At 33.2% G+C, this 26,424-nt stretch overlaps 3 protein-coding genes across 3 annotated transcripts in view; 1 reads left to right on the forward strand and 2 right to left on the reverse strand.

The window, feature by feature from the left end:
- Nucleotides 1-5,431: 5,431 nt before the first annotated feature.
- Nucleotides 5,432-8,889, reverse strand: LOC140437612 (uncharacterized). The gene is made up of 3 exons (XM_072527222.1): nt 8,760-8,889; nt 8,513-8,711; nt 5,432-6,968 (listed from the first exon to the last, which is right to left on the reverse strand). The coding sequence occupies exons 2-3, from the start codon at nt 8,672-8,674 to the stop codon at nt 6,009-6,011; spliced, it is 1,122 nt and encodes a 373-aa protein (XP_072383323.1). The 5' UTR covers nt 8,675-8,711; nt 8,760-8,889; the 3' UTR covers nt 5,432-6,008.
- Nucleotides 8,890-9,396: 507 nt separating this feature from the next.
- Aasdh (Aminoadipate-semialdehyde dehydrogenase) lies at nt 9,397-18,792 on the forward strand. Its single transcript, XM_072527223.1, has 6 exons — nt 9,397-9,731; nt 10,247-10,546; nt 10,781-11,286; nt 12,168-13,008; nt 13,778-14,087; nt 17,368-18,792. Exons 1-6 carry the CDS (start codon nt 9,508-9,510, stop codon nt 17,989-17,991), a joined length of 2,805 nt encoding a protein of 934 aa, XP_072383324.1. The 5' UTR covers nt 9,397-9,507; the 3' UTR covers nt 17,992-18,792.
- A 377-nt stretch (nt 18,793-19,169) lies between these two features.
- The window catches only part of Gdi (GDP dissociation inhibitor), a 31,687-nt gene continuing 24,432 nt past the window's right edge, over nt 19,170-26,424 (reverse strand). The window contains exons 4-6 of the mRNA XM_072527228.1: nt 24,790-24,920; nt 23,444-23,645; nt 19,170-20,335 (exon numbers count right to left, since the gene is read on the reverse strand). Of these exons, the coding sequence (XP_072383329.1) occupies nt 20,043-20,335; nt 23,444-23,645; nt 24,790-24,920 (626 nt within the window). The 3' untranslated portion in view covers nt 19,170-20,042. The remainder of the gene's footprint in view (nt 20,336-23,443; nt 23,646-24,789; nt 24,921-26,424) is intronic.

Here is a 26,424-nt window from a genome sequence, read left to right on the forward strand (position 1 = left end):
AGTTTCTCTACACTTATTCGTTCGGAGTAACATTAAACTGTAGGTCCCTTATGTCTGTGTGCACTTAATAATACACAGCCCAGATATATGCAGAGGAATTGCCTACGCTCACAATTGGGTATGAAAATTAAGAAGAAAACCAACACAACGAAACCGAAGATGTTATGGAACGGGTAAGGATTTGAAGGTCTAGATCTTGAAGCATGTGCAAAGTATCTCAGAATGATTTTTTTGCTACGCCCATGGCTAACAAATCAGCGGGACGTGCCTGTGCTCTGATTTCTAATTACCGTAGCTTGGCATTTCATTGCATTCACAAGATTCTTGCCTTCTCAAAGAGACTCAAATTGCTTGCTTCCGTTGTCTCATCACAAACCCTTATCTTCCCAGAATCTATACAATTATCTGCCCTTTTTTCAAACTATAAAACACAAATTTACTAAAGCTATTCGTATGGCCACCGCTGTGTTTTCTCTAGCAGAAGATCGTTTTACAAAAAAGAAAGTCGCTTTGATTCAAAACGGTTCTCTGTCCTAATTCATAATTAGGGCTCATCTTGCATGAGCATCGGAATTCTCCTTCTTAGATGAAAATTTAAGCTCTAATAAAATATCTCAAGCATTACTTCACTTGTGTACCAGCGTCCATACGAGTCATATTGACTTGGCCAGTAAGTTTATTTACTCATATTATCTATATTGTAACTGTCCCGATAATTTAAATTATTCATTTTTATTGTAGACTTTGATGTCAATTCTGTTTGCCTCGCTGTCTTGCCGCTGTCTAGTCGCAGTCTTGCTGTTGTCTTACTGTGGTCCTCGGTTGTTCTGTTAACACAAAATCCTGTTTCTTAGTTGACTGAAAAGCGGCAAAAGGTACTTACAGAATAGAAATGTTGATATCTGCAGACGGTATTGCAGACAGGCGCCAGGAACCACACAATTCGGATAGACAATTTCAGCATTCAAAAAAACAGATGCTGTTATTGAATGGGTTAGAATTGGAAGGTCTAGATCTAAGTACGCGTAACACCGTCACATTACTATATCGGCTTAACGAGTGCCATTCGATAGCTATAAAATAAAGAACAGGAAGATTTTTAACACAAGAACTACGATTTCAATGGCAACTTTACTTTGAAGGCTTTATAACGTCAATTTGGGGTCAATAGGCCTTCTAAGAAGTATTCCATTCGTCACAGCACACACGCGAAATTAGTTTGAGCTCTGGAAAATCGAAACTGACAAGAAGAATGGAAATCTGTAATCTTCATCGACTCTGATAGTTGACGTACGCGTATTTGGAATAATCCCTCAGTGCCTAGCTATCCAGCTAATGTATCCAGTTCAAAGAAGTCGTTACAGTTTAAAACTGTTCCTCATTTGCAGTTACCCCCGAGAATTTCTCATCTCAGCTGCATTGAGTATGCTTGTGATTCACTTCAGAAAGCATTAGACGAACACGAACCAGACTCTGAAAATCTTCAACACTTATGATATACACTATCTAATTTGGATGCTAAATAGACTAGAAATTCTTAACAACTTAGTGGAAAGTAAGCCAAGACGTCCATCCACATCCATAGTGTAATATTATTATCAAGGTGAGCAGCTGTATCAACCTGAGACAATCGGCACACGCAGAGACATTGTCTCGGGGCCAGCAAAGCAAACCCCAATTGAATCTTACGTTGCCATGCAGTGTATTTGTTTAAAACTTTAACATCACACCAACTTTTTAACAAAGATATAACAAATAACAAATTTTGTACCATTTTAAGGGTTTTTACCCAAATATTTAGTGGCTTTCTTTTTTCGGGACAGGAGTCTTCTTAGTTGGAAGTCCCAGGAGTAGGCCCGGTGCACGGATTAGCCCAGAGCGCGAAGGAAGTAACCATAGATACAACCACAATAAAACTAGAAAAAAACCATTCCAATAAAATAATTGCAGGAGGAAAAACAAAGATGGAGAATGTATATTTGTAGCGTTGTTTTAAGTAATTTATTTCATGCACAAAATTGAACATATATCAATTGCCTCTGATCAATCTGGACAACCAATGTTTTAAGTCAATTATCGTTGTATTGATTTTGGAAATTATTGAACTGATTTTCTATAGTCAAAACACTTGCCTATCTATTACACAATAAATAAAAATAAGTAGGGGAACCCAGTCCAAAATGACATACTTGAGTAAAATGACATCGACCTTTTCTACTTTGAGTACTTTTTCTCAACCCAAAAAAATATTTGTGATAATTAACTAATCTCTTATTATTAACTATGACACATACACTATAAATAAGTATAGACGTGCGACGTCTAACTTCAGCTTACATCGGCAGCGATCATAATTTACTTCTGACGAAATAAATCGAATTGTGAAGCAATATCAAAACAAACCGCCAATATAAGCAAAATAATTCAACGTACAACAAATATATGACAAAAAATTTATATTAAGTCCAGACTAGAATAAAAAATAGAACACCAAAGGGTCACACAGGAGGAAGATATAGACTATAGTTGGAATAATGTGGCGGCCGTAGCTCAGCGACTGACATATCAAGCCGAAACTCACGAGTTGGAGCCTCGACACCGACATTTCCATTTCTAAAAATTGTACGAGCCGTCAACGTAATTCGGAGGGCAGGTAAAGCCTCGGGTTCCGGATACGTAAGCGGTCGTTAAGCCATGTTAGCTCTTGCGCGACTGAAAAACCTAACACCAAACCTTAGCCAGAAGATCACATGAACTTTTTTGCTAATAATGCTATAATAATAAATAAAAATTCAAACAATAAAAAGCGCGTACCGTTGTGAGGAATAAAGGAAGCTTACTTGGAATATGCATCGAAAAGAACACAAGAAGTCTAAAAGAGTTCGTAATGAGACATACGCACAAAGAGAAAAACCCACCGGAAATAAAATCAAATGAATTAATGCAAGTGCCAGAAAGTAGACTAAGAAATTAGCGAGAATCAAGTACAGTATAAAGAGGAGATATTTGGTATTAATCTATTGGCACAAACGTGCTTGGATATGAATGAGGACCTATAGGTATGCTTTCTAGACTTCGAAAAAGTATTCGATCAAGTCCAACTCCACAAACTCATAGAGATACTCAAAGGCACAAACATTGGCAGCCGGAAAAAAACTAAATGCACGATCATGACTAAAGAAGAGACGTAACCTAAAGAAGAAGAAAGAAGCCAGAAAGCGAAATGGAAGAAGCTATAACTAAAGTAAAAGATAAAAACGCCCCGGGAAGATGGAATAGCAAACAAGCTCATAAAGTATGGCAGATGAGGTAAGACAGATAATGCAATAGTTAACAATCATGTTTGATATAGTTATAAGATTGGAACGAATATCAGAGAAATGGATAATTATTATTATGATCCCACTGTTTAATAAAAGCGAAACAAATGGCCGCAGCAATTAGAGAACAAAAGTACTAACGAGTAAGTTATCAAAAATACTTAAAATGTCAGATGAACTACAAGGATTCAGAAGCGAAAGATATTGTAACAATGCGGTCTTTGTAATCGGAAAACTAGTTGAGAAATCTACAGAAGACAACAACGTGCATTGTCGATTTAGAAAAGGCATTCGACAGAGTGCCACTTCAGACACCATAGGTAGATCTACTAGATACCACGGGATAGATACCAAGGAATGAAATAATTATATTAGCAGAATAACAGATTATATAATAGTTAGAATAGCCCAAGATAATGTCTCATCTAATATGTCACCGATCGTAAGAAGAAGCATATATCTACCTAAAAAGAGATGTAATGATAATATTCCAATAGAATAAGAGGTAATATTAAAGAAAAACAGGCAATATGCCTAGACAAAAGTAGAAGTAACATAAAGAAGAACTAATCTGCTTCTGATCGTGTCTTTAGACCTGGAATATAAGATATCCACATAAACTAAATAAAGAAAGGTTATTTCCTGTCTCCCATGTGAACTCAACCCTTCCATGAGAAGGCTCTAGCAGATGCGACATTTATTAGGATTTCAGATATGATGGCTGGTTGGTGGCGTCTAAAAGATATGGAATATCTTAAGCAACGCTCGCTCAGACACAGGCGCATTATAAAAATATAAGAACAAAAGTTTTAAAAAAGGCTTGAGCCGTTATGAACCTACGTTTTCTAAAAAATCTAAGCGCTAAATATATAAAATATATTAAAAAAATGGAAACCTACATACTTGGATTAACAAACACAACAGAGGTTAGGCAGTTGCAATTTGAATTATCTTAAAGAAACAAGTCACCCACACGTTTAATACCATTTAAAAAAGACGCTAGCTTGGATTGTTTTTTTTACAGTGGACCTAGATATTTTAAGGATGAGCGAAACATTCATTAACACGACGGACACGGAAATATATACATTTATTTACCTTGGATAATGCAGAATCTGCAACGACCGAGATAGCACAGCGCGGTTTCGCTCCAACGCATTGTGCGCAATTCGGAATCGTATATTGTACTGTTTTTCAGTTTTAACAAGTAACAGCGCTTTTTATTCATCATAATCAGACGAAGTTAACCAAAAAGACCAGAGAACTATTTTCATGCGAAAATCGTATGACATTCGTTGATACAGGTATCTAATAACTTCTTCTGATAAATTTAGTGAGCAATATGTAACAAACGAAATGTGCAAAAGATTAAACATCATTTTTTACTTATAAGCAATATATGTATAAACAATGTAAGACAACTATTTGATTTTAAATACTAAAGGTAAATAGAGGTAAGTTATATGGAAAAGTGACACAATTTTACTAAAAAGCATAGAAAATCATTTAGAATGAGGGTTTGTAGAGTTATTTTTGTTAATTTGATGCTTAATTATTGCAAAAACAGCTTCAAAAGTCGAGTTTTTGAAAAGTATTAATAACTTTTCTAAAAGTGCATAAAAAAACTTTGATTTCGCTTAAGAATAAGGGCAAAATCACAAATATTTAGCTTTAAAAATTTCAAAAAGTTTCACTTAATAATTATTAAAAAATTGAAATTGTTTATCCCAAAAAGTTTTTATCTACAAAGTTGTTATGCTTAAACTATCGGGCCTACATGTATTCTGAAAGCACCAAATTGAAGAACAGGGCTTATTTTATCAAACTAAATCATTTATTGGTTAAAAAGTTTATGTTAAATATTTTAAAATATATGTACTGTGATTGTAAGTTTATAAAAAATGTTGGCAATTTTAGATGAATTAAAAAAAACATAATGTCCTACTACCCTTAAAACCAGAGTACTTAAGTAGGTACTATTTTTTCAAAAATTCACCGGATCTCTGTTTATAAACAATATGAAATTTAAAAAGAAATATTTGAAAGATTAAAAGTTCAAGTTCAAACAAATCAAATATAAAAACTATCCATTTAAAAATGAGTCATCCATGAAGCGACAAAGGTAAAGGGTTTAAAAGCGAAGCGCTTTTACTATTTCAAAAACTGAATTCATAAATTCAAATTTATAAAAGTCGGAATATCTCCGGTTCTAATAAACAAAAATTAATGCTTTATTATAGATACCTGTATCAAAGATTGTCACGAAAAGACATTTTATTTGCTGACTTCTCTGATCTATTATTAAAAGATCATTTTTGGTTGGATGCCCAAAAATTCACGAAATATTCAAGGCAACGGCGTCAAAATATTTGTTCCCGTAGAAAATTTTCTACTGTGGACAGTTTCCGTCCGTCACGACATCGAATGTTTCGCGTCAGTTTGTGTCGACCGTTTACTTCGAACTGCCCAAAGCACATCAACAGCTAGTACACACTGTTTCAATAAACCGCTAGTTGGGAAATTTTTCAATTAAGTGGAACATACATTGGCTAAACATTTTCTGTACAAACAACACCTGTCATTTTACGCTAGTATATGCCTAAAACGACATATTAAAGCTACATAATCAAAGATTTGTAAGAGGTTTTGTTAAAGGTCATTTCAGACCAGTTTCCCCTAAATACGTAATCAAAAACCACTTTTATAATCAGAATTTCTTTTCGGTTTTGCGACCCGTATTATCCTTTTTCCTTTTAACACACGTTTGGAGCATTGAATCTTCGAAGATTCAGTTACAGATTGGATATTACTGATTTCATTTTGTTGCTCTGTTTTCACCAATTCGTTATTATTATTTATTACTAACGGTGTGTTTTCAATATCACTTTCACTTTCGTACTCTAAGGTAATCGTCTCTGCTTGTTGTTGCTCAAATGTGACATTTTTGTTGGCGACTTGGTCATTTTCATGTTGATTATATGCAACGTATTGTTCTGGCGTAAATAACTGAGCATTAACCGAAACATATTCCATATTGTTGTTAACATTGTATTGCCCACTCGCCATCAAAAGTGATTGAAATTCTTCAGGAGATACATAAACATAATTTACGTTGTTGTTGACCATACCATCATTGTCATTATCTTCCATATTACACGCTGATACTCTGGAATTTACTGAGGTTGAGGGCATAGGTTCTGGAAACATACTAAGCATTTCTTTTGAGGTACCTGCTGTTACTTCAGTATCTTTTGAGGTTGAACGTGTGGATTCTGGAGATAGGTAAGATATATTGTTTGGGGTACCTGGTGCTACTCTGGTATAATTTGAGGTTGAAGGCCTAGGTTCTGAAGATGTATTAGGCATATTTCTTGATGTACCTGCTGTTACTTCGGTATATTTTAAGGTTGAAGTCATAGGTTCTGGAGACAGGCAAGTCATATTTTGTGAGGTATTTGCTTTTACTTCATCATTTTCTGTATCTGATAATACACACATTTTTGATTCAGTATCGACTGCTTCTTGATCAAAAACTTTTGTCATTAGTGATTCAGAAAAAAAAGAAACTTGTCTAAAAGAGTATATCTCTATTAGAAGACGTAAACAGTTATGACAAATTTTTTGTGGAAACCTGTCTTCTAATTCCAACTGAAATATAAAAAAATATTGATAAATACAAAAAAATAAATAATAAACTGACTTCCAAACATCTGAACACCCGAAAAAGATATCCTATTGTAATGAAATTTTCTATACTAGAAACCAATACTTTCATCTAGAGAAAAAAAAAGCTGTTGGGCTGGCTAATAGCCAATGTAAAGGGTAGAAGAGGGAATACTCAAAAAAGAGCCTTTTCAGTTATATTTATTACATTTACCATGATTTAAGAAGTATGCAGTAGATGAAGTAGCAAAATAATGTCGAGCTACTTGATATTTCTGATATTTTTAGATTATTGTATTTCATCTGCTGTGAGAAAAAGCTCATCATGGAAGCTGACATGAAGTAGAAGGTATGCCCCAGTGGTGTTTTTCTATGGGTTGCGGCGGCCAACGGATTTTTTAAGTATTACTCTGGGAATCGCAAAATGGAGATAAGAACTTCCCCACTCACACTAGGTGGAGATGCAAAACGAATATGATCCTTCATATTTGGGTTTTAATTTAGAAAACTGATATGGTGATTAGCTTTCATATGTTGCAAGTTACATTTATTTACTTTATAACAATGTTAATGTTCCATGGAATTAACTATGTGCATTGTTTTCATAGAAAATGTGTTCTATTTACATTTTCAATAGGCCTATTGGATGTTTACAATTCATTTTCAACAATATCTTTCTATTTATTTATTCCCTGGTATATCCTTTGAAGTCTCAATTTTTATACATCTATTATAAATTTTCATTTCATGTGTCATTCATTCTTGTGCTTAGGTATCACTGTTACTCTTTCATCGATATTCAATGTGCTATTTAATTCATTCTATTTTAATTTTTGTTTTAAGCATATTTTTTATTGCTTTCAGACATGCTTTTAATTCTAGTTTCTGTCAGATATATAAGAGTTTGCATATCTTAATTGAAAAATTAGAGTAAACAAAACTGAATAATATAATAACATTTCTGTATCTTGTTCTAAAAAAGATAGAAGTTGTGTATAGAAACTTCCATATACATCACTTCATTCAAATTTTCATAGCCTAAAAACTCTGCTAGTATATATTTCTTTCATTTTTAAGAACCTATCTCATTGTCTAAAGAAGGGTGAATTATTATTCTTCAGGCTAAAACTGATAAGTATCAGCTTTATTTGTAATAAATACATAACTAGAATCCAGGAAGAATGTTATGGAAACCATTTACAAATTGAGTATTGATAGGCTTCATCCTGACGGATGGAATTAGATTTGTCAGTTGCTGAGGTAAAATTAAATATCTGTGCCAAAAGACCAGCAAAGAAAGTTAAAATGATAAGATCTGTCTATTGACAACACCAGATAGCTGAAGATTTATGCATTTTAAGCCCTTTGACTGCAATATGAACATGAACCACAACAGACCATCAATATATCAATCATACCTAAATGGTTGCTAAATTATGCCATAATGAAGTCAGTTCCTAATTATTTATTTTATTGCATACACATTTCTAAATTATACATTTTGTACATTAAAAACTAAAAAGACATACCTTGGGCAAGGAAAATATTGGAAACATGTCTTTTAGCAATACATCCTGATGTTTAACAGTAAAAAGGTTAATAATCCCACGGTTTTTAAGGCACGTACGGCACAGATCTTGAAACTCATCTATTGAGTATATAATATGATCATTGTAAAATATGGGAAACATTTTCCTTTAATATTATTGTAGCCAAATTAACCTAAAACTATTTATACAATAACTATATATTGAAATAACGGCAGGTAAATATTACCTTTTACCATGATAACGTTTTTTTAAATTTCATAATTTTTAAACAAATTATATGTATAATATCGGAGACAGCAATACATATAACTTCCACAGTCAACAGTTAAAATGGAACTATGTATGAGTTAAAAAAATGAAAATGGAAACATAGCTAACTTCATATTGTTAGAGGGATACAATTGGAAAAGGGTTGGATTTTAATCCATTACCATATTAAAAAAACAGATCTCTTTTAAGAGGAGAAATATGTTACAAATGTTACTATATTAGTTTTTAAGTATAAATAGCATTTAGATTCGAAGGAATTCCTAAAATAATTTAAACCAAACTGGCAAGCCTAGCAGAAGACGACCCAATTTTTATGGGAAGACCCCACATAAGACTCTATCTCATGTATAGAGATGGGTATTTAAAACCAAAACCAAAAATATTAAAAATGAATTAAACTGTAGAAGAAATCTACATATAACAATAAATCTACATTAAGTAAATAAATTTAACGATTTCTTAAAATTATTTATTATTAATAAACAAACAAGTAAAAAGCTCTCTGGAATGTTGTAGTAGTTGCCAGTTGTCATTATCAACTATCGTAGTTCAAATGTATCATGTATGGGAGTTTTAAATATAACCTCTTTAAATAACATCAGTTATCAGTTATCAGTTGTTAACAAGTTCAATTCATTAATGAAAAGAGTTTTGTATACCAATTTAAATAAATATTTGTGAACACACATTTATTAGGTCTGAAAATGAATCTACTAATAAAAAACACCGATCGTTTAAAAACATCAAATAAAACTGCCATACTATTGTACAACAATAACAAACTTTTAAATATAAAATCATATAAGGAAATATATGAAATAAGCAAGAAAATATATCAGACAATGGAACAATTAATGATAAATACAACAATCAATTGCATTGGTTTACTAATGGATAAAAATGTATATCTTCCCTCCATCATAATTAGGTAAGATATTTTCTTGTATTAAGCATTTAGTAAGGTTGAATATATTTATACTTAAATATAAAGTATAAAGAAAGCAAAGATTATATATGCTTTCACTGATAATTTTTGTTTTATATTTACAATCAAAAACATATTGTTTTCAACAGTCTTTCAAGAAGTTCATTTATTCCTCATAACATTTTCAATAGTCTTAAATTCAGCTGTCTTGTTTCATTATTTGAACCATGTGGTTAATTTTACCTCTTTCAAGCACATATTTGAGTCATTGTGCAGAGTTTTGTAAGTTACACCTGAGAGAACATTCAATACTATTTTTAGTGTTTTTGATTGCATTCTTAATGTTTGATGGTTTTGAATAATCTGAAAAATGACCCACTTGCATGGAAATAGATTTTAATGTACATTTGTACAGGAGTAGTACTTGTCTGACACCACTACATCCTCAATGAGAGAGAAAATATAGAGCACTTGTCTCTCTGTTGTTATAAAATAAATAAATACATTCAAATTTTTAGTTTGCTAAACCTAAAGTACCCTTTTACTTACATTTCTGCATATACGCCAAATGACAATAATTTGCACATGGATTATATTTTATCAATGAATGAAGATGACATTAAAAGTTTTAAAAAAATGTATGAATTAAAAATAGACAAGATGGCAACTATTTACATATGGAAAAATGATAATACTACAGATAATTACAATAGGTTTGATGATATATTTTGTGTTGTTACTACTTCTGGTTCAACGGGAAAGAAGAAAATTGTCAAAATACCTTACCTCTGCATTGAAAGTAATGCACTTTCTTTGGGGTAAGTATTAATTTATTTAGGGTAAATTCCCTTTGAACTTTAATTTGCTCTTAATGATTATAATAAAATTATCAATATATCTAACAGTACTTGTTGGGTATGATGTATAACTTTATTAAAAAAAAAATATTACCACTAAATCTAATCATATTTGTTAAGACTTATAATCAGAAAGTAGTTTAATTAACATGAACAAAACTTACATAAATTCAACAAACATTTATAACATTTCAGGAAAGTATTTCAGATAACTTCCAATGATAATATATTTTGGGGTACACCACTGTCATTTGATCCATCCTTAATAGAACTGATGCTAGCCCTATTAAATGAAGCAACTCTAACAATAGTACCTCCAAGTGTTTATATTAATCCTCCAAAACTTTCAAAAACTCTATTTGATGTCGCTAAGGTGACAGTTCTTCAGATGGTGCCATCAGTTTTTCTCAGATGGAATGAACATACTATTGATAAAATATTGCAAAATAGTTCTTTGCGATTACTAGCCTTAGGTGGGGAATTATTTCCGAAAAGTTTGTTAAAATTTCATAGGGATAAGAATCTATTATTATTTAATTTGTATGGAATAACTGAACTGTCCTGCTGGGCCACTGTTAATCAAATTGATCAAAACACTACAGATGATATATCCATTGGCGACTGTCTGAATGAGACTGTTCTGAAAGTGTATGATGAAAATTTAATGGAGATAACTGAAGGAATTGGAGAAATTTATATAGGTAATAGTTTACATAATACTCTAAATCAATTTTTATCCATTTAAGAATGACCAGAATAATCCATTTTAAGTGCTGTATTTAATAGCATTCTACAGAGCAGTTTCCAGAGTTAAGGCAGATTCAATAAGCAGAGTTATCTTTGTGTTAAGAGTTTATCTTATTTAGATTAATCTCTGAAATTACATCATAGTCTATTGTAGGGGTTGTCTATTGTTAGAATAATGCCCATTTTTCTGCTAAAATCATAAAGTTTTGCAAATTGCATATAGCTCAAAAGACTGAAAACGATAATATCAAATCAGAGTATCCAAAGCCATCAGAGTAGATGGCACTTTTGTAGCTATTCACTTAAAGTGGGACATAAGCTAGAAACATTCACCGACTGTTCTGTGTGTGGATTTGCATCAGCCTGAGTCTCTGATGATGCACTGCTATGCAGAAATAACATTGTAAGACTCTATTGGTAATGATTCATACATGGAAGTTTTGACGAAGTGTGCTCTTATGCCACATATTTTGGCCCTTCAATTCATCAAAGCATTTGCTGAAATCATAAACTTTTGTCTATACAGGGTGTTTCTAAATTCATGTGACAAAATTCAGGAAGTGATTGCTCGTATGAAATTAAGATGGGTCTTTCCTATAACAACATTTCCTCGGTCCACTACCCCTTAAGGGTGATATCACCCTTAAAAGGTTGTGACTTAAATTCAGTTTATACTTTTTTTTTAATTTTGAGCAATCATCTCCTGAATTTTGTCTCATGACTTTAGAAACACCCTATATGTATATATATATATATATATATATATATATATATATATATATATATATATATATATATATATATATATATATGTATACATAAAATATTTTTCTAGGTAGTTATACAAGAAAATGCTACATTAACGACGAACCAGCAGACTCTACCCTACCTATTTTCAGACAAACAGGTGATTTGGCCTTGTTAAAAAACGGAAAATTATATTACAAAGGCAGAAAAAACAATGTGATAAAACGATTTGGACAAAAAATTAATCTGACTCAAATTGAAGAAACTATATTTGAAAAATTCGGCCTTGAAAGCAGGTGTGTGTGGTCTCAAAAGCATAACAAAATCCTCGCCTTTATATTAATAAAAGAAAACCACAACAGTGATGTTAAAGAACGGATTTTAGATAAACTTCGAAGTAAATTAGTACATGCCTTACCAGAAAATAGCTTTCCCGATTACTTTGATATCATTCAACAATTGCCTATCACCTCTCATGGGAAAGTTGATACAAATAAGTTAGAAACTTTCTACACTATCAGTATAAATGTGTCCAATGGAAATGTTCTCCATACATTCATAAATCTTTGGTGCAAGTACCTTGGCGTCAGTAACAATGACACTGACTATTTAAACAATTATACTTTTTTCGAGATGGGTGGAAACTCCATAAGTTTAATGCAGTTAATCGAAGAATTTCGAACCTTAACAAAGAATCAGTACACTGATGAAATTGTTTCAACAATTTTCGAGAAAAACTTTGCAGATTGCGTGAATGTTGTATCACAAATGAGTAAGAAGTTAGTTTGTAATGCAAAATGTGAAAAAAGTATGGACTTTGACACCCCCGTTAAACGACCAAAAATTCAACCTGGTGAAATCGAAATACTCTGGAAATATGATCTAAAAGCATGCGTGGATAGTTCTCCATTAGTCTTCAAAGATAAGGAGTAAGTAGATGAATTTTTTCTTTATCTTATGTTTTTATTTTAGATAATTCTCTTTTCTTGGATTTTTTTTACTGTATCACTTTAATTTTTTCGCGAGCGTTCAATCCTACGATCTCTTAGAGATATTATTCGTATTTTCATTGTTGTGTTTCCTTTGTATTTACAGGGACGCCAAACATGGCAGAAGCCCTGCATTGAAATTAAATCTCAAACGTCTTCCTGCTTTATTTACTTAAGTTAGTGTGCACTGAAAACTATTTCGCCAAGGATTTTTGCCGTGGTGGATCGACAGGTCGTGGAATGCAAATTGTAGATTCCCCTTGTCGGCTAATTTATCAGCTGACTTCTTTGTATATTGTAGAAAGCACAGTAAGGCGATTATTTGAATTTTAGTTTCGCCAAGTAAGAAATCTTCGGATTTATACTGCGAGTCCGATTCATTAATCTAATTATCTCTAGCTATTTTAATTTCTTGGCTAGACATTTATCTTAACTTGTATGATACCTTTATAACTGGTTGCTTCATTTTCTTACGTATTTTCATACATTTATTCATTTTCTTTTCGCAAAGATTATATTGAATCTAACTTTTTTAGAACAATTTTGGGCGAACCTATCCTTAAATTTATCTAGTGTAAGTTTTTTCAAGTAACAGAATGTCTTCAAAATCTTTGTCCCATATCGACATTCCTATTCTACAATTTAGTATATATACTTATTGGATTTTCGTCTAATAACGTTAATAATAATAAGTTTGCTTCTTTTTAAGCGATAATCTCCGAATAGCAGCAGGCAGCTTTTGTAACATCTTCGTGATATTAGACAAAGACGGTAAAGCGGTATTCAAAGACGTTCTCAACGGTTCCATCGAAAGTACTTCTACGATATCACCATGTAGAACTTATCTTTATGTTGGATGTTATGAGAATACCATGTACTGTTTTGACTTAAAAAAAGAACGAAGAATCTGGGAGTTTAAAACTGGCGATAGGATTAAAAGTTCTCCTCTCTTTTATGAAAAAAGAAATTCAATCATATTTGGTTCTTATGATAAACATGTATATAGTTTATTATCACTGGTAAGTGTGAATTTACTAAAAGTATAACTTCTAAGTTATAAATATATCAATTAATAATATAATCATGAATGTGTTGCTTGTGTGAGTCCCTTTCAAAAGGTAAAAGAAATAATAAATTAGACTTACTCACAATCAATTTAATTTAACTAATCAGACGACCGGTTTCGCTTTCTACAATATGCAAAGCATCTTCAGGTCACGATACAAAGTTTAATTAAATGCTGAAAATAATAAACCCATATTAGGGTGTTGTCTAATAAAGATAAAATAAAGACAGATGATATAAATTATATAAATTACAGTAATTATGCCAATATTACATGTCTGTGGTTTTTCAAAATGAATAAGATGTTTAAGCAGACAAGGTAAGACCCACAAATTGGTAAAATAGTCTATTAAACTGTAATGAATTAATAAATAAACAAATAAATAAAACATTACTTACATGCCGGTACTCTATTAATTGATGGTTAAAAGAACATGGTTCAAACTAGTTGCTAAGAACTATAGAACGAGAATTAATAGCAATTAATTCGCCACAATGTTACAAGGTTGTGTTTATTTTTTGTATGATTTTTATTTCCCATCTCTCTAAAAATATTTGTTATTTCTATCCTTGTTTCAGCGGTTTATCAGTAACACTTTTATTATTTCCTAATTTATTGATATAAACGACATTCCGTAGTAATATAACATCATCATTAATGGCGTTACAACTCATCGTGAGTTTTTACCGCGTTTACTATTGTCGGTCCTATATCTCATCATCTCACCCCAATTTCTCTATATCCTCTCTGACTGTATCTTTCCCTTTTTATAGGTCGTCCTACAGCTCTTCTCCCATCTGGTCTTTCCCAAAAACACATTATTTATGCCAGGTGTCCAATATCCGTATCACATATCCTCCCATCTTAGTATATTTGCCTTTTTGGACTTCACTAGATTTTCCTTTCCGAACAGAGTATCTAATTCGTTGTTGTATCTGCGCCCCCATTCGTTTTTCATGGGGTTCATGCGCCTCCATACAGTTGTAGATTTTGATTTTGGTACATCGTGAGAGAAATTTTGACCTTATTAGAGTTCTGTTTTCCGCTATTATGCACATTTCTACTTTTAATACTCAGATAAAATCATTTATTAGCCAGATTTAGCCATACTGCTCACACTCCCTCTAAGGGGAAAATTCACTCATCGCAGATACCTACAGTATAAAAAGGATTGAGCTCTGGTGGAACTCTTTCCGTGTTATCGAGCCCTAGGTGACTTGGCATGCTGGAGTATCCATTATGTGGTCTTCTATGTGCCATTATTTGGTCTGTGAGCACAGTGCGGTCCCAGTATAGCTTGTAGTTGTCATTCTCAAGTATAATCTCAGGAACGTATTGATTATATGGGATATGGTTTGTTTGGAGAAGGCCTAGTTTGATGGCTATCTCTTGATGAAGGATCTTTCCTGCTGAGACGTACCGTTCCTTGTATTCAGTTGCAGCAAATGCCTGGCAGCTCCCGGTAAGATGTTGGATGGTTTCTTGAGCTTGACATCCATATCGGCATTTGTCATTTTGGATCTGAGGGTCTTTGACGATATATTTCAGGTAACTTTTGGTTGGTCTAACCTGATCCTGAATGGCCAGTAATGAATCTTCTGTTTCAGGGATCATCTTTCTTGACGTCAGCCAATACTTCGACGCTATATTGTCGACATGGTCTTGACTGACCTCATTGGGATATTGCCCGTGCAGAGGTTTCATTTATTAGTATTATTAATAGATTAATCATTATCTATTTTATTATTTGTTCTTCCGTCGTTTGATCTCCACGTTACCTTGTGGATCGTTTTTATAGCAAACTGAGTGCTTTTGGTGACCAGGTTGCAGTTTGTCGAAAAATCGATCAATCATTACCCATCGTCATTTATAATTTCATGTAGATTCTGTCTTTCTGCTACCGGTATCACGTAGTCTTCTTTGCCTACTTTTGCGTTTATATCGCCTTTATCATCCTCTGATGCTTTTTCGGTTGGCACATATACTGAGAGTATAGTTAAATTGGAGCATTTACTCCTTAACCTTATAATGCAGATTCTTTCATTGACTGGTTTAAAGTCTAATAGCTCTGATTGCATTACTTAATTTATTACAAAGTCACATCCTTTTTGTCATGTCGAGTTTTATGACCACAATGACTTCTCCATGAGTATTGTTCCAGACCCTGTCCCTCTCATTTCCTGAATTTTTGTTAAATCATTGTTCTGGATGTCTCTTACCCTCAGCAAGAGACGAGAACCAAGAAATAGATTCCAAATTACAACGCAGTAAGTCATAAATGCAGGTCTATATTGAAAACAACTTGAGAGATTTATGAGACAGTTAACAAACTATTTTTCGACCTTTTTTATAGTAAAATACATTTAGAAATAAGTGGATTGCAAAGAACCATGACGCAGAGACGTATTCTGTATTATTTAATAAAGAAATATATTACTTAGGACCTTATTCGGAGAAATATGTTTTGGCGGTATGTTACAAGGCTGTAAAAATCATACCTCAGGTCTTCTTAGTAACAATACGTTTCGTGTTCTTAATAGACTATACTTTATTCGTAGCTTTCGTCGTTTGTGCTTATAATCGGTCTTATTCAGAGTCAATAAAATTCGTTTAGTAGCATTAGTGTTTTACATGTATGGACCGCCGGTCCATAGCAAAACCCCATTTTCGGAGGACCATGTGTCCCTTACTCGTTTGCCTTTACCCTGTCTTCCACTGGGGTTGGTTACTCAATCTCCAGCAAGGTTGCTCAGGTGTCCGGCGTTCACTTCGTGAAGGTGAGGATAGAAATTGAGTAGGAGGGTCTAGAAATGCTAACTGGGGACAGCATCTTATAATGCGCATCGCTACACCTTTGAATCCCTTAGTAATATAACATTATCGTCAATAGCGTTACAACTCTTCGTGAGTCTTTTATCGCGTTTACTATTTCCTTTGACTCTTGGTCCAATATTTCCCATTATCTCACCCTCATCTTCTACAGATCCTCTCTGACTGCATCTTTCGTACAATATTAAGTTATATTTGTTGTTCTTTATTTACTAACTTTATACATATTGGTGTTTTGCAATAAAAATTACTTCTTCACGATATTTTACTTTTAATTTTACATTATATGTGGATATACACTGGCCAAACAGCGTAGTGAAGAAATATAACTTTGCTCGCAAGTGTATTTCCAGTTCTAATCTTTAGTTTCATTTACCCATTTTTTATGATTTTTTTTCTTTTAGGATGGCTCACTTTGCTGGAAAACAGAGGTCGATGGTAATATATCTTCTAATATACTAATTGAAGAGACTATTGGAATATTTGTTACTACCACCCATGGAACTTGCTTCTGCCTTAAAGATATGGACGGGAAAATTAAATGGAAGTATTCTTGTGGAAGTCCCATTTTCGGCACACCATCTTTGTTACCTAATGGGCAAATAGTAGTGCCTTCAGTACTAGGTGTTTTATTTTGTCTATTTTCAGAAAACGGAGATCTGGCTTGGAAATTCCAAGCGAGCGGTAATATATTTTCGTCTATAATGTTTCATCACGATAGACTTTTATTTGGTTGCCACGATAAAAATTTGTACATTTTAGAAGTAAATTCTAATGGATGCAGTTTAATTCAGAAAATATGGCTGGGTTGTGAGATATCTTCAACGCCTTGTATATACGAACAAGATTCTCCAGAAATAATTTGTTGTTGTAATGATGGAACTGTGTATTTTGTGAACTTTCAACATTTATCTGTGATGAGACAAATCAAGTTACCTGGAGCAGTATTTTCTTCTCCTGTAGTACACAATAGAAATGTGTATATAGGATGTAGAGATAACAATTTATATTGTTTGTTACTCAAATAAATATAGTAGGTATTTTGGAATCATAATTGTCTAAACCAAAAAACAATTAAAGATCGGAAACAGTACTTTCATAAGAGCAAACAATAAGCTGTCCAACAAGATACCAGTCTTAACCGAAATTAGGGAAGGGGATAGTCTCAGCTCTGTCTTCTTTAAGGTCCTATGAATCATATCATCAAAGAAGTGAAAACTGCCGGAAGAGGTTACAGAATTTAAAATAATTTGTTATGCTGACGACGCGGTGATAATATTTATAATATTATATGATTTATAATAAAAGTGTGGAGCAAGTTATGTCCTTCAAATACCAAGGCGCTAATAGTACAAGTAATTGAAATCTAAAACCAGAAATATAAACCCAAGTGATATGGTATTTGTCACGAGGAAGATCTCCAATAAGATGGACCGATCAAATTACAGGCATATGCAAAGACCTATGCATGGGTTAAAAGAAATGACCAGTGACAGAGATCTTTGGAGACGGACAATATACAATTACGATGACCACTACACTCCCTCCGTGGGGTCAGGATTGAAGAGAGAGAGATTGCAAACAAATGTATTGCACGTAAAGCCAAAAATAGTGATAAAGATGTTTCTAAAAAACAGCAACAGTTGTAACTGCCTGCTTTGATTTGCAAACAATATTAACTACACCCCAATTACAGGTATCATTGTTTTATTATAAAAGGAAGTTGTAAATGATTTTACTATCTCTGATATTGAATCTGCGGAAGGTTACTGTTGTGCAAATATTGTAAACTGTTTTGCTCATTTTGTAATAAATAAATCTAACAGATATTATTTTATTTACTTCTTATTAGTATGTATGATGTGTATTCTTAGATTCGGCGAATATCAACACGTGCTCATGTTTACTGATCGGAATTTGGTAAACGAATGAACTTTAGCTATGCTCTTAGTTCATAATTCCGAGGGTGATGTGTGTAATTTTCTATTAACCCGGTAATGTTGGTATGCTCTTATTGCTGGCTTCTTTTAGTATTGGCAACCAGAGATTGCTACATTCTCATGAAACCTTTTCAATAAAGAATGAAGTAGCAAGATCCTTGTTTTCTTCTCCACTTTTGTCAACGATAATGTATGTACGGAGATACAACTGTCCAGTGCCTGAAGATGAAAAGAAAACTATCTTATTAGGAAACAAAAACAGCAGGTTTTCTTTTTTAAAGTTTATTTTATATTGTTACAGTAAAAGAACTTTCAGATATTCGCAATCCTTGTGCAGCATACAAAAAAATGATGGGAAAACGATTGCACGAATTTGAGTTTAGAACTCTTTTTTAAACAGTGAGTTCTGTCTAAAAATGGAATGCTAAAGCTTATAAAATCTTTACCCAAATATAAACAATTCTCAAAAAACTCTTAACAATAGTTCAGTAAGAAGAGTGCGAAGGATTCATTAGAGACAATTAAGTGGTAAGAACATTCATGCCAAAACAGAATAGTTAACATGTTGGTAACTTTCTGTGATATATAATATTTAACAATATTTTTGAGAATTCTTTTATTTAGATCAAGGCATCAAGCTGATACATTTTAACCCACTTTTATTCTGGTAATATATAATCAAATCACAAAGATACACCATTTCTTTTAAAGTGCCTTATCACCAATGATTCAGACATGCATCTAACTAAAACATAAAGCTATATATTCATATAAATACAATTTCACAACTTATGTCTAACTTACATAAATTCCTTTTTGCAAACAAAAATATAATGTTCGTATTTTAAGCTTGTTTTCTGGTAGAAAGTATTTAGAAATACCACGAAGAAATAATGCATAAAAAAATAGAAATAAAACTTAATATCTCCTTTGTGTGACATCATACAAAAGCTAACTAAAAACTGCCTGATTATCTGGGTACCAAAAATTGAATATCAGATTAAAAAAAAGAGTATCATGAACTTTTAAAGACTACATAGCCATTTCTATTAAACAAATAGACAATTATCAAAAAAAGTTCCACATATATTATTACCTAGATAACTGCACCGTAACATTGAGTTACAATGTTTGGGTTTTTATTGTTCTTCGTCTCCCAGTTCGTGTTTAATTTTGGAGAAATCGAATTCTTCCCCTGTGCCGCGCTTGAAGATATCCAATACGTCCAGACAGGTTGTCTCGAAGTGGGTTGTAGCGTCGTAAGACTGGGAGATGAAAATCTGTGATTGAAGACCATCGTCTGTTGGCTCGTAGTAATCAGACACAGAGACGAATTTTTGACGAATGATTCCTAAGAGGTCCAAACCTGGTTTTATTTCGATTTCAGGAGTTTCAGTTTCCACGGTTGTAGACACCATGGCTATAAACCAACCTATATCGAAAATATATAAATGTAAGGTACACGTTAAATAAACTAAGTCAAATAAATCGTTTATCAAATACAGTAGAAGATTATACAAATATATATTAGATGAAAAAGTTTCCCAGACGAATTCCTATGTCACAGACCGGTTCAAATAGACGAGACGTTGAGATAGACCAAAATTTACATACAAGAATCGTGTGGATGAGGATGCTTGGAAAAATGCTGCGACAAACTGGTTAGAAATGGATATGAATGAATGACGAAGAATACTTGAGGTGTAGCATACAAAGAACAATAATATAACATAGAATTACTACAAATTTAATCAATAAGATAAGTCTACAAAGAGCGCCTGAATAAAAAACTACTAGAACTCATTAATCTCTCTAAAACTCATTTTTTACGGTCTGCAAAAGGAAATATCGCGCTTCATAAGAGGTCAAAGAACGGAGGTAAAGGAACTAATAGAACCAAAACACATAGAAAAGGATACGTGGATTGACTACCTAAAAAAGCTCTATGCAGAGGAAGAACAAACAAAGCCAGAACCGGAAACATCACTAATTACCATAAATGAAGAACTTAATATAAATGTACAGGAAGTTCGGAAAATATTTGAAAACCTGAAGAACAGAAAAGCAGCAGGTAAATACGGGATACCAAACGAATTACTGAAATATTGTGGAGCAGCAATGACAGAAGAATTAACAGCATTAATTAATAAAATTACACAATAAAATACCGAAAGAATGGAGAGCTAGAGAATTAATTCTATTCAAAAAAGGAGACGAAACCAGCCAGAAAGCTACAGAGCTACAAACTTGTTAAATACTACGCTAAAACTTACAACTAAAATTTTACAAGTGCTAATAAATCAGAGGATAAGCTTAGCAGATGAACAACAGGTTTCGTAGTCGAAGATCGTTTCCAGATGCAATATTCGTTATAAAGCAAATTACTGAGAAATCACTAGAGTACAATAGACCAGCATTTCTGTATCTGATTGACATATAGAAACCGTTTAACAGAGTAAGACTCAAAGATGTAATCCATCTTCTGTATAATAGAGGAGTTCCCCTTAAATATTATAAAAACTATCGAAAACATCTACCAAAACAACAAAATGGAAGTCAGAATAGACTTACAAAACCTATAGAAATAGGCAGCGGAATAAGACAAGAGGATTCATTTAGCCCCATGCTCTTCAATTTGATCATGGATGAAATCATCGAAAGCGTTAATAAAGAAAGAGCATGGGAAACAAAGAAATAAAAATATTCTGTTATAGCCAAAGATAAAGATAGTCTGTAAAGACTGGTCCACAGATTTAACATAAGAGCAAAAGAATTTAATATTGCAATCTCATCTTAGAAAACTGAAACATTAGTAGTCAGCAAAGAACCAACCAGATGTAAAATAGAAATTGATGGCATCAGTATTGAACAAGCACGAAAAAAAAAATACCTGTGAATTACACTGTCTAGTTATGGAGATCTGGACAAAGAAGTAAGAGATCAAGTACAAAATGCAAATAGACTGGCAGGATGCCTTTAATAACACTATATGGCGAAACAAACACATAACACTGAGATGAAGTCAAGAATTTATAAAGCCAGTGTAAGAGCAATCACGTATGCCTCAGAAACAAGACCCGACACCGCCACAACGCAAAGTCTACTGGAAACGGCAGAAATGAGGGTACTGAGAAGAATTACAGGAAATATGCTGAGAGATTGAAAAAGAAGTGAAGACATTAGAAGAAAATCTAACATACAGTGTATAAATGAATGGACACAAAATAGAAAAAAAGAATCGTATAACCACATAAGCAGAATGGAGGAGACCCGTGTCGTTAAAATAGCAAGAGATAAGTCGCCAATCGGCAGAAGAAACATCGGACGACCGCGCAAAAGATGGAGTGACAACCTTCCATAGAGGTGTATTAATCCGCCAATGAACAAGCAGAATTGCTTATAAAGAGGAAGAAGAACTCATTAACATAGCAGAAACATACGAAAATATAAAACCAAAAGTAAACAAGAAGTAGACACAAATAATAATAGGCACCATCATTACGAAATAAACCGAAATGATGGCAACAACACCCAACAACAAAGCCTGAAACATTGGTTCCCAATTTACTGTTAATAACTCTAGCTTTGAAGTGGTGGACAATTCCCATTTTGTAGCAAATGTTGCTTTCATTTATGTTTTCTATTATCTTAACCATGATCATGTTAAAGAGATTCGGAATGAGGCTATCCCCGCCGACACATTTATTTCTTCGGCCAGTTGTGTAGCTGCCACTCCGCCTGGAGTATGCCTGTATCTAACTGGATGGATTAAGTAGCTCAGGAGTTTGCTTTACTATCACTGCTGGTCCTAAGCCCGGACAAAGGAGGAGGGTTCCTAAGTGAGGTGAGTAACCTACCTGTGGTAAAAAACACAGACTCACAGAACTATCGAAACAGTCTCGTATAGTTTCTGTGCCCTCCGTAAATAGCGCTGCAGTTTCGAGAAATTCTGCAAAATGGGATGGAAACATTCTGGTTCTCAAAGGTATAAAAAATTTCGTTATTAAAATCGATTTTCTAGATAAGGTAGAACAATACCCGGGAATTACTATTTAACGTTAATGACTAATTATATGAGAAGGCTGTGAAACTTGCCCAAAGATATTTTATTTTTGCAGGACAATGCACTTGCACACAAATCCCATGTTGCAATCAAATTAATTCACCCCCTTATTCACCAGATCTGGCTCCATCGGACTATCATGTCTTCCTTCAATTGAACAAAAGTCTAAAAAGGTCATAAATTTTCTTCCAGCGAAGAGGTGAGATGCTAGATAAAAGCCGTGGAGATCTAGTTCAGAGTAAGATAATTTTTTTTCAAAAGACGATGTATGTTTGTCGTAATAAATGTATCAAATTATTTTGACATTTTTTACGTCCTATAAATCTCCTCTATCTTTCCTTCTAGGACTCGTTGCTGAAAAGTGTATTGTTCTCGTAATATCTGCTCTAAAGAGAAAAGTAGGCTAAGAATTATTTAATATATTCTTGTATTCCCTTTGCTTATAAATATAAAACAGAAAAAAAACTATAATCATACCTTTGGCAGCTACTTGATGAGTGTAACTGACTACAGAGACGTATATGTCGGAGTTACGACCAACTTGCTTTTGAGGAATGATAACCTGAGTCGATAGTGCATCTCTTGTATTAGCAATTGGATGGTCCAAAAGGCAGATACATCTGATGACTTTTCCCTTCTTGCGTACTCTGTCAGAGACATAAGTAGGATCACAATATACCTGTAATAAAAAATATTATTTTAAGGGTAGTTAAAAAATATCCAGTAATAACAAAGATTATCTTAACCCTTGAATGACTAAGTGGGGTACCTAAGGAAGATATTACCATTTCTTTTATATATATTTTAATTGCACAAGTTGGCAACAGCGCGTCTAGATATGCATGGGAACAAAGCCTCTTCACCTTCACTTACTGTTAGTTTATGCTGAGTTTTTTTATCCATTTTGTGTTAGATGTATGAACAAGTTTGACAAAAAAACCGTAAACGCGAGAGGAGTTAGAAAGCATTATTCAAAATTGGAATGATGAATCAGATGACTCGGAAATGGATTATGATGAAGTTGCAGAAACGAAGATGATGAGGATCTTAGGAGTTGATGAATGTGACATAGATGAGGCAGTCCCTAAATTAACTGCAAAATTTGAAATTTGGAATACAATGGTTTTATAACAAGAAGGTTGCTGAAAAACATAGTTTTTCGTTTTTTTCGTTTTTCAGTTGAAAAACATTAGAAAAACAACAGAAATATAAGACATAATTTGTTGTTACTCAAATAAAGAAGCAGATATTTTGAGGACTGGAATAAAAAAAGCCTACTAATCAATCCAAAGCAATGGACTCCGCTTACAGCGGATGTCGCTGTAAGCTTACAGCGATTTGATGACAAGAGTAACCGAAAAAAAAAAGTAAAGAAACAGATAAACTTGCATGAGAAATTTTGGATATGTTTGTCATTAACTGTCGAACCATACGAATGTATTACAAATGAATAATTCGTTGACAAGTCAATGATCTTATGTTTTTTCAATAATTTCGTTAAAAGCAATCCTTTGATCCATCATAAATTAAAGCGAACTTTTTAGTAACTTATTGTATACCAGGTTAATTGAAATACCTACAGTATCATGTTTCCTCGCAAGTAAATAATTATCTTGCAACGCATTGATCAATGATCTTAAGTTTTTTCAATAAAAAATTCGTTAGTAGTGGCTGTTTTGAAACGATCATTTTAAATTAAATTATATCATCTGGCAACCATGATGTTTCTGTCCTAATCAGCTTTGCGCGGAAAAATTAGAAAGTATACCAGTGTAGCGTAAAATTAACAAATAATATTAAATACTGTCACAATCGATACTTACCTGTTTACATTTAGCTATTTCGTTGCCAGAACGCACCCCAACTACTTTACCTCCTTCGCCTAAGACTATTTCATCAATAGGTTTGTCTAACATGTAGGTACCTCCGTATATTGCCGATAATCTAGCGAAACCTAAAAATAATATGGTGTAAATATATTTATTTATTGATAACAAACGGGACAAACCCACTGTCAAAATTATACAAGACTGTAGCATTCAGTGCTTCAAATGATACCTACAGCTATTGATACATAAGTTAACAGATTTATCTCGTGAGTTAAGTGATTAGCATGTATAAGAAATCGGACTATACCTATAGTTGACCCTTTAATTAGTTCTGCGATGAGGAACACGGGAAAGTGAATTCTGACGCAACGAACGAGAAGCAATATGAAAACACATTAGCTGAAGCAATTCAGAAGATTGAATTATTCCATTAACAAGCTTAAACATTATAGATAAAGTCAAAGTTAGTCAAACTCTCTGGTAAAGATAATCCGAATTCAAGAAATCCATCATACCAGAATAAGAATATGGAGTAGACAAGAGAAAAGTATAGAGTATTATAGATGCAATCCTGTGAAAATCTCCGGTATGCCTCGTAACGAAACCAAGCTGTTTAATAGCCTTTTTGCATATAAGATCTATAATATGCAGATTGAAGGATAATTTTTTCTGAAAAACAAGGCCATCTCAATAAAAACATCGTCTAAATTGTAATAAAAAACTAGAGGTTCAAGATATCTATAAAACTGAATCACCTAACATTTTTCATGATTAATAAATTAATTAGTCTACGGGAAGATAATTAAAAGCCGAATTGAAGATTGCTGGGAAGACGCTGAAGATCAGAGTGGCTTTCGTACTGGTCGTTCTTGTATAGACAATGTGTTCTGCCTAAAACAAACAATAGAAAAGCGTTTGGAACATAATATGGAGACACACATGGTATTTATTGATCTTCAAAAAGCGTATGACAGTGTCCCATTAGCCAAGCTATGGCAGGTGCTAGAAGACAAGAATATTCCACCGATTTACATTAATGCTGTAAGGGAGTTGTACGATGATATGACGAGTGTAATAAAGATTGGACAAAAAGTGACAAAAAAGATAAAATGACCAAAGGACTTCTCCAAGGCTGCTGCATTGCACCTACACTCTTTAAGATTTATTTGGAGGGGGTTTTGGATATTTGGACAAGAAAATGTGAACCTATGGGTGTTAAAATTGGAGACCATACACTGTACAGCTTGCATTTTGCTGATGACCAAGTAGAACTTGCAGAAGATCAAGATGATATCCACTACATGTTACGAAAAATAGATGAAGAATATACTAAGTGGTTCTTATCAATTAATCCATCAAAAACAGAGTACATAGTAGTGGGAGGTGAAGGAAAGCACTTAGAACTAGGAAGCAAACAAATTCAAAATACTGATAGCTATAAATATCTCGGTGTAAACATTACAAACAATGGTCGGAATACAAAAGAAATAGCTACTAGAATTGGTCAAGGAAATTCAGCAATACGTCAACTGAATAGTATACTTTGGAATAACCACATCACCCGAAACACAAAAATTAGGATATACAAAAGTATCATAGAAAGCATTGCTATATATGGTTCAGAGCTTT

Source organism: Diabrotica undecimpunctata, chromosome 3, assembly GCF_040954645.1.
Source record: "Diabrotica undecimpunctata isolate CICGRU chromosome 3, icDiaUnde3, whole genome shotgun sequence".
Classification (NCBI taxonomy): domain Eukaryota; kingdom Metazoa; phylum Arthropoda; class Insecta; order Coleoptera; family Chrysomelidae; genus Diabrotica; species Diabrotica undecimpunctata.

What these genes read in the sequence shown, in the direction of transcription:
- LOC140437612 (XM_072527222.1), bottom strand. Translation starts at nt 8,674, where the DNA reads ATGTTTCCCATATTTTACAATGATCATATTATATACTCAATAGATGAG. An exon ending in CAATATTTTCCTTGCCCAAG is followed by an intron (nt 6,969 to 8,512) that starts GTATGTCTTTTT and finishes TTTATATTTCAG; the next exon opens with TTGGAATTAGAAGACAGGTT.
- Aasdh (XM_072527223.1), top strand. Translation starts at nt 9,508, where the DNA reads ATGAATCTACTAATAAAAAACACCGATCGTTTAAAAACATCAAATAAA. An exon ending in TTAGTCTTCAAAGATAAGGA is followed by an intron (nt 13,009 to 13,777) that starts GTAAGTAGATGA and finishes CTTCTTTTTAAG; the next exon opens with CGATAATCTCCGAATAGCAG. An exon ending in TATATAGTTTATTATCACTG is followed by an intron (nt 14,088 to 17,367) that starts GTAAGTGTGAAT and finishes TTTTTCTTTTAG; the next exon opens with GATGGCTCACTTTGCTGGAA.